The sequence below is a fragment of the Pangasianodon hypophthalmus genome, chromosome 6, assembly GCF_027358585.1.
Source record: "Pangasianodon hypophthalmus isolate fPanHyp1 chromosome 6, fPanHyp1.pri, whole genome shotgun sequence".
NCBI lineage: Eukaryota > Metazoa > Chordata > Actinopteri > Siluriformes > Pangasiidae > Pangasianodon > Pangasianodon hypophthalmus.
The window spans coordinates 5,543,425-5,561,737 of NC_069715.1; the positions used below are offsets into that span (position 1 = coordinate 5,543,425).

General features: G+C 38.8%; 1 protein-coding gene across 2 annotated transcripts; it reads right to left on the reverse strand.

Moving 5' to 3' along the window:
• Positions 1-491: 491 nt before the first annotated feature.
• ulk3 (unc-51 like kinase 3) lies at positions 492-17,950 on the reverse strand. 2 transcript variants are annotated; one of them, XM_026927159.3, is made up of 17 exons: positions 17,812-17,950; positions 17,424-17,552; positions 15,778-15,918; positions 14,920-15,040; positions 14,618-14,713; positions 13,257-13,400; positions 12,156-12,238; positions 11,634-11,789; positions 10,387-10,492; positions 8,674-8,714; positions 7,871-7,973; positions 7,618-7,682; positions 7,454-7,532; positions 4,684-4,724; positions 2,897-2,944; positions 2,492-2,555; positions 492-1,301 (listed from the first exon to the last, which is right to left on the reverse strand). In XM_026927159.3, the coding sequence occupies exons 2-17, from the start codon at positions 17,520-17,522 to the stop codon at positions 1,285-1,287; spliced, it is 1,404 nt and encodes a 467-aa protein (XP_026782960.1). In that variant the 5' UTR covers positions 17,523-17,552; positions 17,812-17,950; the 3' UTR covers positions 492-1,284. The 2 variants fall into 2 exon arrangements, with proteins under 2 accessions (XP_026782960.1, XP_053091171.1); XM_053235196.1 differs by having other exon boundaries at positions 17,424-17,669; positions 17,812-17,905.
• Positions 17,951-18,313: the final 363 nt, after the last annotated feature.

The following is an 18,313-nucleotide window of genomic DNA, read 5'->3' on the forward strand; positions in this document are numbered from 1 at the left end:
TATTAGATCTGACATGCATATGAAAGAGTTTAACTGAATTAAAAAAAAAAAAAAGCTGTGGTTTTATGTAAGTCATGTTTTTTGTTTTTTTTTTTATATGTATTTTGTCCTGTAGTTTTTGTAAGTGCTTACACAATAGCAAAAAAAAATCATTTTGAAGCTTAGTAGTTTTTAAAAGAAAAATGTCTGATGGGTATCGATATGAGTATCAGTTGATACTCAAGGTTTCAGTATCAGCGGTTAAAAAAAAAAAAAAAAAGTGGTAGATATTGGTGTACTAAACAGAATTTTTGGTCCAGGCCATAACATGGTCCATTAACGAAATTGAATGTAACACCTCTGATCTAGGAAGCAGATCCATTCCCCTGGTAGATGAATGTGTGTTAGAGGGATATAAGAAACCAAAAAGAATTTCAGTCAGGTCCAATTCAGCCAGTCCACACACACACACACACACACACACACACACACAAACACAACAAGCAACAGCATTAGCAGAAAGATTCGTTTATTTCCCCTGTAATCAAACATTCAATAAATTATTACAGCAAAAACATTTATAAAAAGGCCTCACGGATACCACTTTCAACATTTTCCTTACAACACTCCAGTGCTTTACACGATCTGTCTCCCAGTTTCAGAGCTTCACTTCAGTTTTTTTACTGCTGCATCACGAGTCTAAAGTGTTAACCGGCGGAGTATGAGGCGGGCAGAGAAAACGGTACAGAACTCGATGTGTGGCAGCGCAAAGTAAATGTAAGAGCAGAATGAACAGGGAGGAAACCACATGGTTCCAGAGCCACGTTCACCACCACCACACAGCGCACTCATTATGTGGACGAGCTGCGGTGAACCCCACTGCACTGAGGGGAGAGGAGGGGTGTGTGTGTGTGTGTGTGTGTGTGCTAAAGAAAAGTGATACAGCATGAATGGAAAAGAGTGCTGTAATGATTCATTTACTTCTGTACAGCAGATGCAGATTTGTGTGTTTTTTCTTTTTTAGATGTCAGGATATCTAGAATGCCCTATGCTCCAGACTAGAGGAGAAAAAAAAATCACGTACAGTACGTTAATGTGGAAATAATCCGTATACATATCACTCCAACTGACTACTTTCACTTCTACACAGTAACGAAGCAGCAGCTTGTGTTTTCCGTCACACGGTTCAGGACGGAGTCAGTCAGTCTCACGTTGATTCGATCAGATCGCCTCGGATCCGAAGTGCACCATCATGGCACCGATCTGGTCATGTGACGTGACCAATGAGTCTGAAACTTCCCATGGCTACTGCAGGCAACAGGCTGTGTGACACAAAACAGCAAAGCATTATGGGTGTCCTGTGACTCCATTACGTTTGCCATAACTTCACTAGTTATAACTAGATTTGCTGCACAGACTTTATGGCAAATATTTTAGGTTTAATGGAGTCAGACACGAGCGCATATTACACTTTATTACACCACAGTGTTGTTGATTTCTCAATTATGATCAGGTCAGAAGGTGTTGATTAATTTTCTAGAACAGCAGCTCTGACTGTAGTTCCGGCTGTAATTCAAATCACAGGTTTATATTAATGCGCTCGTTCTAATACATTGTTTCTGTAGTAACAGTTTTATGGATGCTCCATAATATCCCAGATATTAATAAACTGCTGAAAAATAACATGCTTTTTAACACAAACAAAACCCAATTTTTGGAAGGAGTCTCCAGTGTCATTGCTTTGTACCAGTCTGAGGTAATGCTGTTTATTACAGTTTTCTGACACAGGAAAGTCTTCAGGATAAATTTAGCTTGTGTTTTTGGTTTCTTAGTAAAATAACAAGCTGCATTTTGTGTCTTAATAACGTGAAAAGTGTGAATGTTTATAGCTGCTATAACGTAAGCGAAAACAGGAACTCACTTCTTTCACAGATGTTCCACAACATTAAATGTAACTATAAGCAGATAAAATGTATGACATGCCTTTTTTAAATAATAAAAAAAAAAACTTGACATTGGCAAACTGCTGTGGTATATGAGAAATAAAACACTTTGGGAGATGCTGTTATGAGAACGTAATCAGCTTTAGCGTGGTAACAGTTACTCCTCATCATCGCTCTACCCCCGTCATTGATGATTTCTCTATAATGGCATGCTCCCAAATGTTTTATTCATTACTTAATCACAATGTAGAATTACCAAATTACTGTTACATTTACTTTACAGTTAAATTATTAAATGACAGTAAATTCATTTAAAGTTCATTAAGTGAATTTAATGAATTAGAAGCCAAATGGCTATTTAGTCTTCCATTACACTGTTAACGTGGGGTGCTAAAATTTCTGCCAAATTTCCTAATAAAGCGCATCTATACACACTAACAAAATCTAAAAGACAAAATAAATCCATTTCAGCAACTAATTGTTATGGATAATTCTTTAATTAGACCTCTGTGTGGCGTGTAAGCAGGACACTGATGTTATATAAACTGTTTTAAATGAGGTGCACTTACACGTTCGCACAGATTCAGCAACCGGATCTTTATCCAGTGAGACATCTGTCTGGGTTTCTCGGATCTACACACACACACACACACACACGCACACAAACATACCAGTGACTTAACCCCTTAATCTCTTGGCTTATCGTTTAGTTAGTAAAGTTTAAGCACATTATTCAGTAATGGTGTGTAGATCTGAGAGTGAGGAGTATAAGACTGATCACATACAGAGCCTGGGTTTTATATGGGGTTAAATAGACATGAATTAGGAGCTGTGTCTTTTATTACAGAAAGAACATAAAACAGTAAGACAGATTAATGAACTAAATTAGATTCTCTATGTGGATTTTCCATTCAGAAACCATTACACACTAAGCAGGATTTCCAAACCAGACTTTCTGGAAACCGTGACTTTACCTTGATCTGTTTTTTAAGGTACTCAGCTCTACTCATCAAACTCTTAATCTGTAAGATAAAACAGAATAATTTTTTTTAACTTCACAGTATCATCTCTGATGATATACTGTGAGAAAATCAGAAACAGTTTCAATATTAACCTTGTATGGTAACATTTCATCAAATTTTATTTTCAGGTGTCATGTGCCCCCTGAAATATTCCACAAGATCTTTACAATGAAGCAGATACTGTTAACATCCTGAAGATGATTATTCTCCTGTAACAGCATGTCCCAATGTTTTTCATTCCTCTTACACCTACACATCCAGACTTTTAGCATGTTACTATCTTTCAAAGATCCTCTTGATGAAGATCTTCCATTGAGATAAACACTGTGAAAGATAATTAATGCCCTGAACCCTAAACCTAACTTTAACCTCAGTAGCCAAAAAGTTAATTTTATGGCCCTTTTAGTTTTTCAAAGCTGGACATTTAAAAAAAAAAAACATGACTTTTTATTGTGTGAGGACCTGGTGATTTGTGAGGATGTTTGACATTATTATTGTGAGGACATTTAGTCCTTTCTGGTGTACACAGAGAGAGAGAGAGAGATGCTTTTGGTTAACGTAGCCACATCTGAATTTATTTAAGGTCTCATAAAACTTCAGATGGGAACACTCTAAAAGCCACACTTTCTTTCATCATCTTTCTTTCCCTTTCCTCCTCCTATTCTTTCTCCGTACGGAGCTTCTGTGTTGAACAGAAACATGTTTGTGTTGTATTTTGCAGTCTCTAAACCTAGACACAATCAAACTAATGAAACTTTGTTGCCTCCTGGCTCCAGTCTCATAACAAATAAAGTAAAGGTAATAACTAGTGTGGTTCCAACAAAAGAAAGGTGGAATTATAACATCTAAACACATGCTAATGTTCTGTATCAGAGCTGCATGGCATCTCTGACTCACACTAAGGTGGCTTCGTATACTAACACGCTAGCTTGCCATTTTAATAGGAACACCTGTAACAGTGCACATGTGGCATCGTGTGGCAGGAGCGCAATGCATAAAATCATGCCGATACGGGCCAGGAGCTTCAGTTAATGTTCACATCAACATCAGAATGAAGTGAAATGTGATCTCAGTGACACTGATCGCAGCATTGTCACTGGTGCCAGATGGGCTGGTTTGAGAATTTCAGAAACTACAGATCTGCTGGTATTTTCACACACAACAGTCTCTAGAGTTTCTACAGAATGTGTGCGAAAAATGTCACCTGCACTTTTTCCAATCTTCAACTGTCCAGTTTCGGTGAGTCTGTGCCTATTGTAACACAGATTGTACCACAGAAATGCTTTTCTGTTCACCACGGTTGTAAAGAGTGGTTATTTCAGTTACCGTATCCTTCCTGTCACCTTCCTGTCCATTCTCCTCTAACTGCTCTCATCAACAAGGTGTTTCAGTCCACAGACCTGCTGCTCACTGGATGTTTTTGTTTTTCACGCCATTCTGTGTAAACTCGAGAGACTAGTGTGTATGTGTAAATCCCAGGAGTGCAACGTTTTCTAAAATACTCAAACCAACAACCATGCCACGGTCAATCTCACTGAGACCCCATTCTGAAGTTTGATGTGAACATTAACTGAAGCTCTTGACCTGTATCTGCATGATTTCATGCATTGCGCTGCTGCCACATGGTTGGCTCATTAGATAACTGCATGAATGAGCATGTGTACAGATGCTCCTATTAAAGTGACTTGTGAATGTATTATAACATGATAAATATAACAGCACACAGCATCTCGACTCACCTCGTTATGGAGCAGCTCCCTCCTGCGGCCTTGAGGCTCGGCTGCACATACAGGGAAAGCGAGAGAACAAAATAATGAATCATCCCCATTTATTATCAGCAGAACTAGTGAGTTCCAGGTAAGGTTATAAACTCTCCATTTATTTCAAGGCTTTAGAGAGATGTTCCTTTTCAGATGAATGAAGAAGTAAAAAAAAATGTATTTTAATAAGGTTTAACAAAATTTAAAAAATGTTACTAACCGTCATTCCATCATTCAAAGTAATTTTAACCAACAAATGGGACATTTTTCCCAGTAATTATATTTTAAAAAGCTCATTTCAAGTCCTTTCAAGTCCTTTTGATGCTTCAAACACCTGAACACTTTTTAAGAGCAGATTAACGATGAAACTTCACCTCCTTCATAATGAATCATTTAATGAGTCATTTGATTCACTCAAGCACAATTCATTCCATATTTGCACTGCATGAAGTATTGAAAGATAAATAGTGTTAAATACTACAGTGTTACAATTCTAATCCAATTAGTCTTCCAACTATGTCAGCAGCATCTTAATAAAATGCAACTTATTGCTCCTTTAAAGCTTTTATTCTTCTCTTAATTGTTAACAGTGTTAACAAGTTTTGGGATCCATCATGGTCTTATTTAAAAGCCTCAGTGCTAACTGATCCCCACTCGTTACTGCCAACATTTTTGCTAGAATTATTCCTTTGCTCATGCTGTAATTCTGTGGGTTTGGGTGGTCTCAGGGTGCTGTGCAGCTCATTTTGTGTTCTAGGTCGCTGGCTCAAGCTCAGTGTACACTCAGAGATAACAGTTTTCATTTGTTTCCAGTATTTAATAACAGTGTGAGTGGAGGAGAGTGGAGCTGAATGGGATCCAGATGGCAGAGCAGCGGTACCACACACGCTGCCCTGGCACCGGCACGGCCTCGCTCCCTCCATACCACTCTCACACACATCTGCTTTTCAACTTTCTCTCTAACTCTCACTCCTATTTTCTATATTCCCTTTCTGAATCTTTCTATTTAACCTCAGTTCAGGTTCCTGCAACTTTCTCCACTCTTCGTCTATTCCTCTCCACTTTGCTCCTTGTCTCACTCTCTCTCTGTTTCTCTGGTTTCATTCTCTGGTTTCTGAAGTCTTTCCTCCTCCTCCATATGTCGTTACTTTTAGGACCAACTCCAGCATGAGGTCATCAGCCAGAGTCGACACTATAATAACAGCCTGGCTGCACACACTAAGACAGGAAATTAATCAATCTTCCTGACAATGCGTTCATTCAAAGCTTAAAGTGGAGGTTACATGGCTTGCTCGGGGGTAAATGACCAATCCCAAGCTCCGCTTTATATTTTGGGCTGTCCAGTCACTGCTTAGCAAACAATCGTACCCATCAATATGTCAATCAGGTAATTTAAAGCCTGATTTAAAAGCTCCAAATATAGACAAAAGACACACCTGACTTAAACTGCCAACCTGACAAAGTAGAGAGTGTTGTTTCCTACACATGAAGAATAAATCAAAGAAATAATGAGCTTTGGATCAGTCTGTGTGGTTGAGCTAATCGTCAGCTGAACACAGACACCTTAACATAACCAAAGTCATCTCTGTCAGCTCAGAGGTGATGCATTTCATCCGTGGTTTAGTTGGTAACAGTGTAAAATTGAGTCCTTTAGCAGGAAAATACAAAAACGTATTACCAGCCTTAATAAACCCAATCTTGGCTAGAGTTACCAGCTAGGCTAGCTTATCTTTGCTGAACCATCCAAATTCTTGTCTACAGGTGCTAGCATAAATCTGGTGTTATGCTGATCATTCGGCTAAACCTAATGTTCAAGTCCCCTCACAACCTATTGTCATAATAATTTCTTACCATTATCTATAGAATCTATGAGAAATTTACTAAGAAAGAAAGATCCTTTCAGTATAGAGATCTATTTACCAGCCATTTTTTCTGGCCAGTTTGCGTGACTTTGTGTGCATGTTCAGAAGCAGCGACATTCACTAGATGGCATGTCAGAGCCAAAACATCCCTGTCCATTTGGATTCCAAGTCAGAAACTGTAAATGTTTGGTAATTTCATTCACAGTGATGTTAAACAGACTGATTCTATTTAAAACTTTCCGCTGTCGTCATGACTGTTGTCATGATCTGTGTCTCAAATCGAAAACTTTGACCTTAGATTCAAAAGTATTTACTAATCTAGAATATCCCGAAGACTAGTATGCAAAACAGAGCTTATTGGTTCTTTAATTCAAACAAATTCAAACATAAACATTATAGGAAAACCGATACTCGATAACTGCGTAGAATAGTAACTAACTGTGTGCGTTAACTGTGTGTAGTAGATAAGTATGCGATTTGAGACACAATGTTAGTCTGTTAAATCAGTGGTGGAGACAGTCACATGGTACTATATTGCCGCCGCTATTTACATTGGTATTGCACCATGCAGAAATGTAGCATCAATTTCTAAGGCTGCACACAAGCGATGCTCCATACAAAGAAAAGATTTTTGTACTGTTTATATAGGATTGAATTGTAGCAAATATACATGCAGTGAATCCACCTTCTGTAAACGCATATTAAGTGACAGATCTTCAATAATTCGAAATCTCAGGAATCAGGTTAACAGAGATTTTAACACTTCTTGAAAGCTTTCTGATCTCCAAACTAACGTCTTGTGGTAGCTGCTCGTCTCTGGTCTCTGCTTTTTCAAATAGCAACAGTAACCATGCATGGGTGGGGCTTATAGAAAGTGAGGTTCTTACCAGCCAGAGCCAGCAGCAGCTCTCCCAAACTCTGCTGATACATATCCAGCGTTTCATAGTCCTCTATTCCACACGCCTCCTGTACGATACAGCAGGTTAGACGTACAGTAAACATAATGCACCACAACAGATACGATTTATAATGGCCAAACACAGAGCGTCACCTTCGCTACAGCAGTGGCAGCTAAATCCAGTGCAGCGAGTAAGCGTGGCTGATCCCGGGACATTTCTGACAGAGAGAATAAAGGAGAATAAAGCCTTTTCCCATTCACTCCAAGAGAACTGCCATAATAGCGGAGAATCACTTCTCAGATTTTCCACATCAGCTTCAATTCAGTTTAAAAACTGCTCACTGATTGCAGTTTATTAGGAGGTCAGTGTATGTGCTTTTTACTGGGAAGATGAAATATTATTTACCCCTTAATATATCCCGGGCTGACTGGGATTTCTCAAAGCTGATTTTGTTGTCTGAAGCCACCAGAGCTTTGAGTTCTTCAGCTCGAGAAACATACTGGTTGACCTGTAAGAAATTTCAAACGATCGTTTATTATGCTAAATCAACAGCAACATGGTTAATTTTATAGGCGTGAAAACAAAAACTGATACTAAGGTTTAACCCCCATTTTCTCCCCAATCCTGACAATTCCCACGCACCAGTCAGCTCTCTCCTATCATAGAACAGCTACCAACCAGGGAGGATGAAGGCTAACACGTGCTTCCTCCAAGACGAAACCAAACGTGAAACTACCCGAATCTGTCTATTCGAACTGCTGCTCATGCTGCATCACAGGGCAGCGTAACACACTCTGAGGAAAACGCTTTCTGCCCTCTTCCGCATACAAGCACTCTCAATTGCTCATGATTGGCTAGTGTTGCAGTGATTGACAGGGGACAGTGAGTTTGCTCCTCCCACCCCGACAGCACAGTCAATTTTGTTTTCTTAGACTCCCAGCCACGAATGGCTGTGTGCCATCAGCAGGATTGGAATTTGCAATCTCCCTATGATACGGTGAACGCTTTTCTGCTGCGCCACTTGGGAGCCCAAAGGAACGTTCGTTTTTACTCAACTGGGAAAAAAAAACATATTGGTAGTGGTCTCAGGAGTAACACTGTTGGCAAAACCCCACCTTTAGTGTTGGTAATATTGAGTGTGGCATGTGAGGGTAAACAAATGTTACTCAACTCATACATGTGTACACCATATATCATGTTTTACTCACCTTTTGTCTCAGAGCCTCTTTCCTCTGCCTGTCTGTTTCATCTGAGGAAAGGAAGATTAACCTCAATCAACTGAAAAGGATAAAAATCAACCTGATTTGAACAGCATCGTTTCAGCAGCTTTCCTCCTTCATACATGAAAATAGCAAAAGAAGCGTGTGCATACTGAAAGTTTGACGAAAGCTATTTCCCAGTGGTGTTAATAATAAATCTATCGTATTTACAGAGCTTATTTCAGCATTTTTAAAATTCAGGATGTGTGTAGATGTGCATATGTGCTGCAAATTTTGACTTTTTTTCAAGCACCTATGATTCACATCTAGTTATTAGATGACTCAGGTGTTTTAGGAAAGGGAAAACACTAAACACCAACTAAAATTAATCTCTTAGTTAAATCATTACAAATAGTGCCCCAAGTCCCCAATAAAGTCAGGTGAGTTAAGTCTACACAAGTCTACATTATTTGCTCTTTTAACCTGGTGCATGATAACTGATATATTTCTGCTGTGTATTATTTGGTCAGAAATAATATTTTGTCTGAATTTCACAAGATATTTTATTATGTAAACCCCAGCAGGATGTCCCCAGGACAATATCACTGAAGCTTTCATACAAAGAATGTGAGCACTAACAAGTGTATATTTCCAGATCTTCCCAATGGCTTCCTGAATATCAACTAAAAATTCAAAGATATGTGATTCATAATATTATTATGATGAAATTGATCTGATTTTTTTCAGTTTTTTTCCAGCTTCCAACTCCAGCAGTCTGAGATCTGTCTCAACTGAGGAAGTAAGATAAGAATGGGAGGAAGGCTGGTCAGTGTTATCAGTGCAACTTGCCCGACAGACAACTACATTACTTTGAAAATGATATAACACTTCAGCTGGAGTAAATAATTTATTCAGAGAAAACGCTATCTTTCTTTTAGTCTTCAGTTTTCTTAAAACTGATAGAAATGCGGTCCATGTACGTTACGTTCAATCAAAAGCTTTTCATTTTGAAATGAAACTGGGAAAACAAGAAAGATTATTTTATTATTATTTTATTTTTAAACTGGAAGTACAAGTCTGCTGTTCCACAAACTATTCTCTGGTTAAGATGTGCACTCTGGAGCTTTATTCTTAAAAAAAAAGATGATAAAAAATGGGATCAGCATATGCACAAATAAATTTTCTGAAATGGCAGCACCTGGAAACATTTTTTCAGCCGTCATGTTGTCCTCCTTTACCTTCACTATCCTGCTTTTTTTTTTTTTGTATGTAGTAATCCATATTAGTGGTACTTCAGGCACTAACGTTGATTTTTAATCTATCCTACTTAGATACCCAGTAATCACTGATGCACATCCGGGTCATTCAAGATTCTTTGTTAATTTTATCTCTGGAATGAATCTGATATTGTGAAAAACAAGCAAAGTACAACTATTTTGGAATATTTATTGTTTTAAAGCCTTTTCTGTTTGAACATCTCTTTTGCATATATACGTTTGTCATATGAAAAACAAATGAACATAACGCGCATGGACCAAATGCACATAACTATAAATGTGATGACGAAGAAATATGGAAAAAAAAAAAAGTTATACCATTTTTTCATAATTCCTCGTCATCACACTTACAGTTAGTGCCAAACTGCAGGTTGGTGGAATTCTCTTAACAAGGCTTTACATTAGAAGTATGTGATGTGTGTGTGTGTGTGTGTGTGTGTCTTACAGTGAATAGCAGGCACAAAGTGCTCCAGTGCGCTGCAGTAGAGAGACAGAGCAGCAGTCTTCTCCCCCTGCTGATCCTTCTGCACCGCCTGCAGAACCAGCTCTTTCTGAGAGAGGCACAGAAGAAGAGAGAACTAACGGTGTGTTTAGCACGCTGGCACCACCCACATCCAACAAGCACTCACGCAGACGTGTATGGATTTAATTACAGGACTCGTATTTACACTGAGCTGCAAACGAATAAGCAAACAAGACAAACACAGATCGTAAAAACGCCATGATCCTCCGCCAGAGTTTGTCAAGGCTCTCCAAGATCCAAGTGGAGCAGCCGCTGTTTCAAACAAAGCTGTGAGATCGTGTAAATGACTTACAGCAGACAAGGAGGACTGTTAGTGGAGGAGATGCTTTAAAAACACACACACAGAGACACATATATATACACACACACACACGCACACCCTTTCTCTGAGATATTTACGCACACATGCCCTCACTTGGCAATATCCAAACACACACATACACACAATGGCTATCAGACTTACTTTATCTGCCAAATACTACTTAAATTATGTAAATAATGTAAATTCATATTTACATTACTTGTCTAACGTAGGTCTATTGAAACACATTTTTCTTTTGTATTTTATTCTATGCTTTAACTAAGAAGTAAAATATAAAACACACAAGGTGTTCTGTTACACAAAAATAAACAAAGACGCAGCCTGAAATTGATTCATTTCCTATAACTTCCAAAGTGTTTTATTGCTCTTATACCACAGCAATTTGCCACCTCTACTTATTGATAAATGACATGCTTTTTTATCCATTTATATTTACATTTAACGTTGTGGAACGTCCATGAAGAAGGTTCCCGTTAACACTTACATTACAGCAGTTATAAACAGTCGTTCCGTCACCTGCCTCTCTTTTTTTTCTCTCTTTTCAAGTGGATGGATGAAGAAAATATGAAATATTAAAGTTTACTATAGAGTTAAGAAATTGCCCAGTCATGGTTTTCATTGCTTAAGCAGGTAACACAACTTTTCATCTTCAATAGTTTATGTGATAGAAGCACTTGAACTGCTGAACTTCTTAATTCTGATTGGTCAGAAGGTGTTGACTGAATGTATCTGCTGTCTGTTGAAGTATAAAATTATAGTATTCTGAGTGATATTCCAAATACAAAATCGTGTAAGTGACTGAAATGTCCTTTCACACACGTACACACACATGCACACACTCTCTCACCGCCTTATCTAGACTCTCAGCACTGGCCATGTGTTCCAGGTCCACAAATGGGTGCAGAAAGAACTCGTCGAATGAGATGCGCGAGTCTGGATCTCTCTCCAGCAGCCTGAGTAACAAATCCCGACAGTCTCGGGATACTCTGGCACCGGCTGGCAGCTGTATACCACACACACACACACACACACACACATATACACGCAGAGAGATTTGAATAGCTATCTCAATCTTTTTTTTTAATTCTACAAAAACAATCTGCATTGTTTCAGCAATGCACGCTACAATAAATATGCACCACTGAACTATCCAGTGTGTCTATCCAGAAATACAATCCAGTGTGTCCAGCATCTGTTCTGCTTCACTGCAGAGCTTAATGCTTCAATATACTGAACTTCAACTACTAAATAGACTCCATGCCTTACCCTGGGTTTAATTAAAGCGAGCACGACACATCAGTAGACTTCACAGTTAATGTTTAATGGTTCTCAAACCCTGTGTACAGCAGTGAAGAGCTTTTAATCTCACCTCGATGGGTTTATCACTGCGGATTTTCTCCTCCAGTTCAGCATAAGAGCGAGAAGCAAACGGTGCACGGCCAAATAACGCCTCTGTGGTAGAAACACACACACACACACACACACACACACACACACACATACAGGTTAATGAGTAAGACATAATTTAGCCAGTTTGCATGTTTATTTTAAACACTAAGACGAGGTATTCAGATACTTATCACTTCAGACAAAGTATAACAGATTTCATTACTCACAGTTACACCACAGTACTGTTTAATTCTCAATTCTGATTGGCCAGAAGGTGTGGATTCATTTTCTATATCAGTAGCTCTGACAGTAATTACTGCTACTGGTGGATGCCCCAAATAAACAGATTTAAAAAATGTGTGTAACTGTTGATATGGTGAAGTTTTCTGTAAGGCAACTTTTATTTAACTTTTACAGGAGTCTTCAGTGCCAGTGCTTAGCAAACAGTCAGAGGTAAGCTTTGCGATTTCTCAGTAATGTGACAAGCTGCTTTTTTTTGTCTTATTACCACAAGAGAAAGAGAAAAAAGAGAGAATGTTGAGGGAACGACTCAACGTTCAGAGCTGTTATAATGTAAGTGATAACAGGATCTAACGTGTTTCATGGACGTTTCAGAACATTAAATGTAACTATAAAAGGATAAAAAGTTTGACGTGTTGTTCTTTAATTGTTAGTGTTGGTAAATTGCTGTGTTTTAATTTCAGGACATGCTGTTATTGGAAGACAATTAACACTACACATTAACACATTTGTTTTTTGTACATAATTTGCAACAAAATATATGGCAATGGATTATATTTAAAATGTATAAGCTTTTCTCTACAACAGCATACAAAAAAAAAACTGAAAACCTTTCCATAAAAAGGTTCAGTTCCACAAAAACCCCATTCAGTCTTTGAGCAGGAAAGTTTTCTGGATTTTTCCTCTTCTGCATGGCTGCTCTTTAGCAGCTTGACTAATCAGGTCAGCCTGTATGGTTGATTGTGCTTTCTGTTGATACTTCCTGTAATTCCAGTCTAATTACAGGAAAGTTTGTAGTTTTGCTATCCAGATCAAAAAAACATGCCCTAGACTCTCTCACCATAAAGGATGACCCCTACGGACCAGAGGTCGACTCTGGCGTCGTACTGCCGCCGGCACACGATCTCCGGAGCCATGTAGAGAGGAGAACCTCTCAGAGAGCTCTGCTCATCCCACGGAGACATGTACTGAGCGAAGCCGAAATCTACACACACAGTGAGAGATGAGGGGGAGAGATAATGGGACAGTGAAAGAGAAAGTGATAAGCAAGGACAAGCTTCGGTCATGGCTGCTGCTTTGAGATTTGCCGATTAACCTTCTGATAAATGTTCATTTCATATTAAACATTCTAGGCTCCTATAATCCATCAGGGCTCTGTGTAGTGCTCAGCTAACACAGTGTGAGGTTGATCAATAGTTATAGTTATGTGATTAGTAGCACATGATTCAGGTCACATGACTTCCAGAAAGTTATCTGTGTTTGAATGAATCCCAAATGACTTACAAATTGAACACACACAGGGTGGAGAAACTGTTGCTTCATTACCTACATGGTGCACTTACAGTACTGTATATACGCAGTAGGAAGGTAAAGATGAAGCTTCTGAATCATTAATACAGAAACAAAGACCAATATAAAGCACTGAAACTGTTCCAGCCAGTCGTAAAAATATCTGCACTGATTTAGTTTCACTTTTACGCTGTCCTGGAGTGTGTGATAATTCTCTCTCCGCAGCTGAACCTGCAACTAACAGGCCACACCTTACATGAGTATCAGGACTGGAACATTTCTAATAACTCTGCAAACAGACAAAATACGTTGCTGTCATTTTTTAAAAAAAGCAGGTTGTAATGGTGTTATATTTATGACAGCAATGCCATACACTGTATACTACAGTAAAGACTAAACTTTCATTGGTTGGAACTTTCTAAAATATAACAAACGCGGTGAAGTTTTAAACTATATTTTAAAGAAACAATTCCTTTATCGTTAATTAATTATTTAAGTAACCATAATTCATTTAAATCACAGCCAGGATAAAGTCGTTATTGAAGGTTTATCTATCTATCTATCTATCGTAACGGCTTTATCCTGGTCTGGGTTTCTCTGGTTTAAATTACTTATTTATCTGTTTATATTTTTGGAAATTGAACCATATAAATTCATTAGGAAATGTCACAACTAAAAATAACTGTATAAGTGATCATACACTTATCAGACATAAAGGCTAAATCCTAAAATTCTTGGCATTAAAATCTGGTTCAAAGGTATAAATCCTTCAAATTCCAATAATCCTTAATATAATAAATTACCTTAATATAAAGTCTTTCTTAGAACATGGACATTATTTCCCAGGAATCAGATCTGATCAGACTGCAACCTGATTTTCACTTTGTGTTTATAATCTCATGCCCCGTGTACCTGCGAGTTTCAGCACGTTGCCACTCAGCAGGATGTTCTGGGGCTTCAGGTCCAGATGAGAGATGTTCTTTTCATGGAGGAACTTTAGCGCACAGGCTGGACATGCAATTTAAAAAAGAAACAGACTTACATTTACCATGAGCTTAGCACGCACTGCAGTGAGTAGAAGTGCTTGTTCAAGTTAGTATCATTAGTGACCAGAACAACAGCACCACCTGCTGGACAAAACCTCTGGAAGCCATTCGGCTCCACTCAGCTTTAATTTAATTACACTTGTGTGCTGGTGTAAATGCTGGACTCACCTATCTGCTGCAGGAAGAGACGTGCCACTCGCTCGGGGAGAATCCGCCGGCTCCGGATGAAGCGTGACAGATCTCCACCGGAGCACCACTCCAGAATGAGGTAGATATTCTCACTGTCCCACTGCAACACAAACACACACATGCACACAACTTTTACAGAGTTTATACTGTACATGTACTGCTCATTTTAGATTCCTTTTATTTACGTAACAACTGTTCAACTTTTTATCAATAAAAAAATTCTATTTTTTAATAAAATACGTATATTTAAACACACAAATACTAATTATGCAAGAATAATAACGTATAATAATGTGTAGCAAAATACAGAACATGAAAATAAATGGATAAATATATCAATATTTTATACAGCAAATGTTACTTCTGCAATTATTAGTCCTACAAACCCTGACAGTTATTTATGTCCCGTCAGTTATTTATGAACCTCAAATAGCTTCCCGTTCACTATTCATGAGCACTACATACGGTATAAAAACGACATGACCAATCCAACATCACCGTGCATGAGTAATGCACTCTACGCAGCTCCATTATTTCTGATGTTTAAGTCATTCTGTTATTGCAGCCCTTCATGATGTGTTTACTGTGCTGTGCTGCGCTCATACCGCAATTATGAAAGAAAATAAAATTTATTGCGCAGCTCTAGTGCCACATTAGCACTTTCTGCAGCTGTGATTGACAGCTGAGTGAACAGGAGTGGTAACATGCCTCTCAGTAGAGCTTGTGTCTGATCCTGCCTCATCGGACGTCAGTTTGCATAAATGTAAATCACCAAACTGAGTTGGACCTCAATCACCAGAAATGTTCAGTTCTTCTAGAAAGCATTTCTGCCTCTACCTGGAAGTCTTTAAGCTGTACGATATGAGGATGGCGCACGGTTTTCAGGATCTCGATCTCCGTCAGCAGGTTCTCCATCGACGCCTTGTTCAGGCTCTTCTTGCTGACCACCTTCACGGCCACGGCTTCCCTGTTATCAGTCTAAACAAACAAACAAACAAACAAACTCATCTGCTATCAGGACAGTGTGAGGATTATCATACTGTAACCAGAGAACATGTAGAACAAGGTTGTACTTCACAAAGTATGAATGAAGGGTATCTGTGTCTAATTTAGGGTTTTCTAAGCCTGTTCCTGGACTTTTCTTTTGTGTTCGATGCTATAAACACGGTGGTGTTATATAACAAGTTATATAAAATTCTGACTGAATGGTGACAACTGATACCTTTTAATTCTTAACCATCAGTGGCTATAAATAAGACAATTCACAGCCATTAGATGCTTTGTTTTGCACTAGTGCTTCATGTTTCCACTTGCGACAAGTGCCATGAACGGATCTGTTTTGAATTTGACACGAGAAGAATAAACACATACTTCTCTGTCTATTCATCTTTAACCATTCTATTCTCATTCTTGACATTTCTTTATCCAAGCAGATACAGACCAAAGAGAGTAAATAAAATGCAGACTGTGTGAAAACTCTTTTCTTTCTGATCTAATATCTCTAGCCCTGTAGCTAGTCTCTGGTCTGATGAGCTGCCTTCAGCTAAATAATTTACTTATCTGCAACAGATGACCTGCTACAGAAGCTGAGATGTTCATCTTTATAAAAACTAATTTTTTTTAATATATTAATCAGCTTGGTTACAGAGTTTTTCTGAAAAATATTGTTCTGCCTGCTGAAACACTTTGTTGTGTCGGCATCAGTGGACATCATCCATTTCTGCCAACCTCAGGACTGCAGCATGGAGTTCAATTTTAGAATTAAAATGAAATTTGTGTTAATGTGTACATTAAGCCAAGCCCAAAATGGAGGACGCTGTGATCAGTGCATCCCTAAATGAGTAAAATAAACCTGAAGGAGCAGCACTGAGGGCTGACAGCACACTCTCCGGGCCAGACCGGCACACGCACAAGCCACAAGAACAAGAGCAAAGCTTTAAACGAGAAGCACAAAACACAAGCGTGAGAGAACCAGCAAAAGTAAATGCACCCCCAGAAGGCTGGCCTAGAGGAATCAACAGACACTGATGTTGCTTGTGGACTAATTTTTTTTTTTTTTCCCAATTTTGCTATGCACGCTCCAGCATACTGAACCGACGAAGGCTTTAGTGTCTGAAGTACAGCAGAGAAGAGCAAGAAGACAGAGGAACTCAAAGGAGATGGAGGAGTTGGGGGTATTTTCTTGCTCTTGCTCTGCCTCGGTACATGATGCCTTGTGGGAGTATTATTGCACTGATGTTGTAGTATCACTAAGAACAACCTTCCTTAAAGACAGAATATAGGATGGTTGTATTTATTGTGACCTGAAAGCAGTTTTGTTTGCTTGAAGTCTGAGTATAACTGTTATATCAGTGAGTAAGCCACTAAGCCAAGGCTAAAGTGAGATCAGAGCAGGGAAACGTGCAGTGAGGTGGAACCTGAAGGAGCAGCACTGAGGGAACCCTACATGGGAATGCTGTGAACATGTCAGCTGTCCTGCTCACCTTCCTGTAGGCTTTGTAAACCGTGGCGTAGGTGCCACTGCCCAGCTTCTCTGTGAGCAGAAAGTCCGCGAGCCTCGGCGGGGCAAAGCTCGAGGCCATGTTACCCCTGCGCGTGACATCAAACACTTCCTGAAGGGAAACAGTTCATTACATGTCTCAGTAACATGCTTACTGGGAATGAATCAGCAGGTCAGCAGACATGGACTTGTTCACCAGGTGCTATGCGGAACTGCTCTGGTTTTTCTCCTGCAAAGTGAAACTGTACATTTATTTCTTTTCCCCTGAAGTTCATCTGCTCCTGCAAGACTCCTGGGTTAAACCGAGACTTTTAAAACCGACACGTTTATTTTCGTTGGCTAATAAATATATACGTTATCATTCTTCTTACCTTAGCTAAATTTGTGTAGCCGCAGCGGCTCTATGAATAACTCCTGTCCAGTGTTTGCTTTCCTTGCATGTTTACTGTCAGTTAAAAATGACGTGAAAGCCAAATGGATCAAAACACACAATACTGACACCTAGAGGCGAGATTGGGTATTGTCGAAAAATAAACAACAAATAAGCTCATTTTAACCAGTTTTATCAAACAATAAGGTAAAACCCAATAATGTACAGACATGTAATATTATTATATACCGAGTGGAAGCATTTTCTGCATGTTCTGTCCGGGTTTTTTGTTATTGTGAGTACTATAGTTTATACCATAATGTCCACAGGAGGCCGCCATGGAGACGCGGTGACGTCACACCAGTGGCGGAAATTAACTCCTAAAATCCGATATTTATGAATTCTATCAAACATTACACAAAATTAGATTTGTTTCAATAGCCATAACAGAACAGGCTTTAAAACAAGAAATATAATTTTTAAACGGCAGAGACTTTTAAGTC

Coding starts and splice junctions, on each gene's coding strand:
- ulk3 (XM_026927159.3), bottom strand. CDS start 17,522: ATGGCCTCGAGCTTTGCCCCGCCGAGGCTCGCGGACTTTCTGCTCACA. Junction 11,790..12,155: donor GCAGTGATAAACCCATCGAG/GTGAGATTAAAA, acceptor TGTGGTATACAG/CTGCCAGCCGGTGCCAGAGT. Junction 7,974..8,673: donor AAGAGGCTCTGAGACAAAAG/GTGAGTAAAACA, acceptor AATTTCTTACAG/GTCAACCAGTATGTTTCTCG.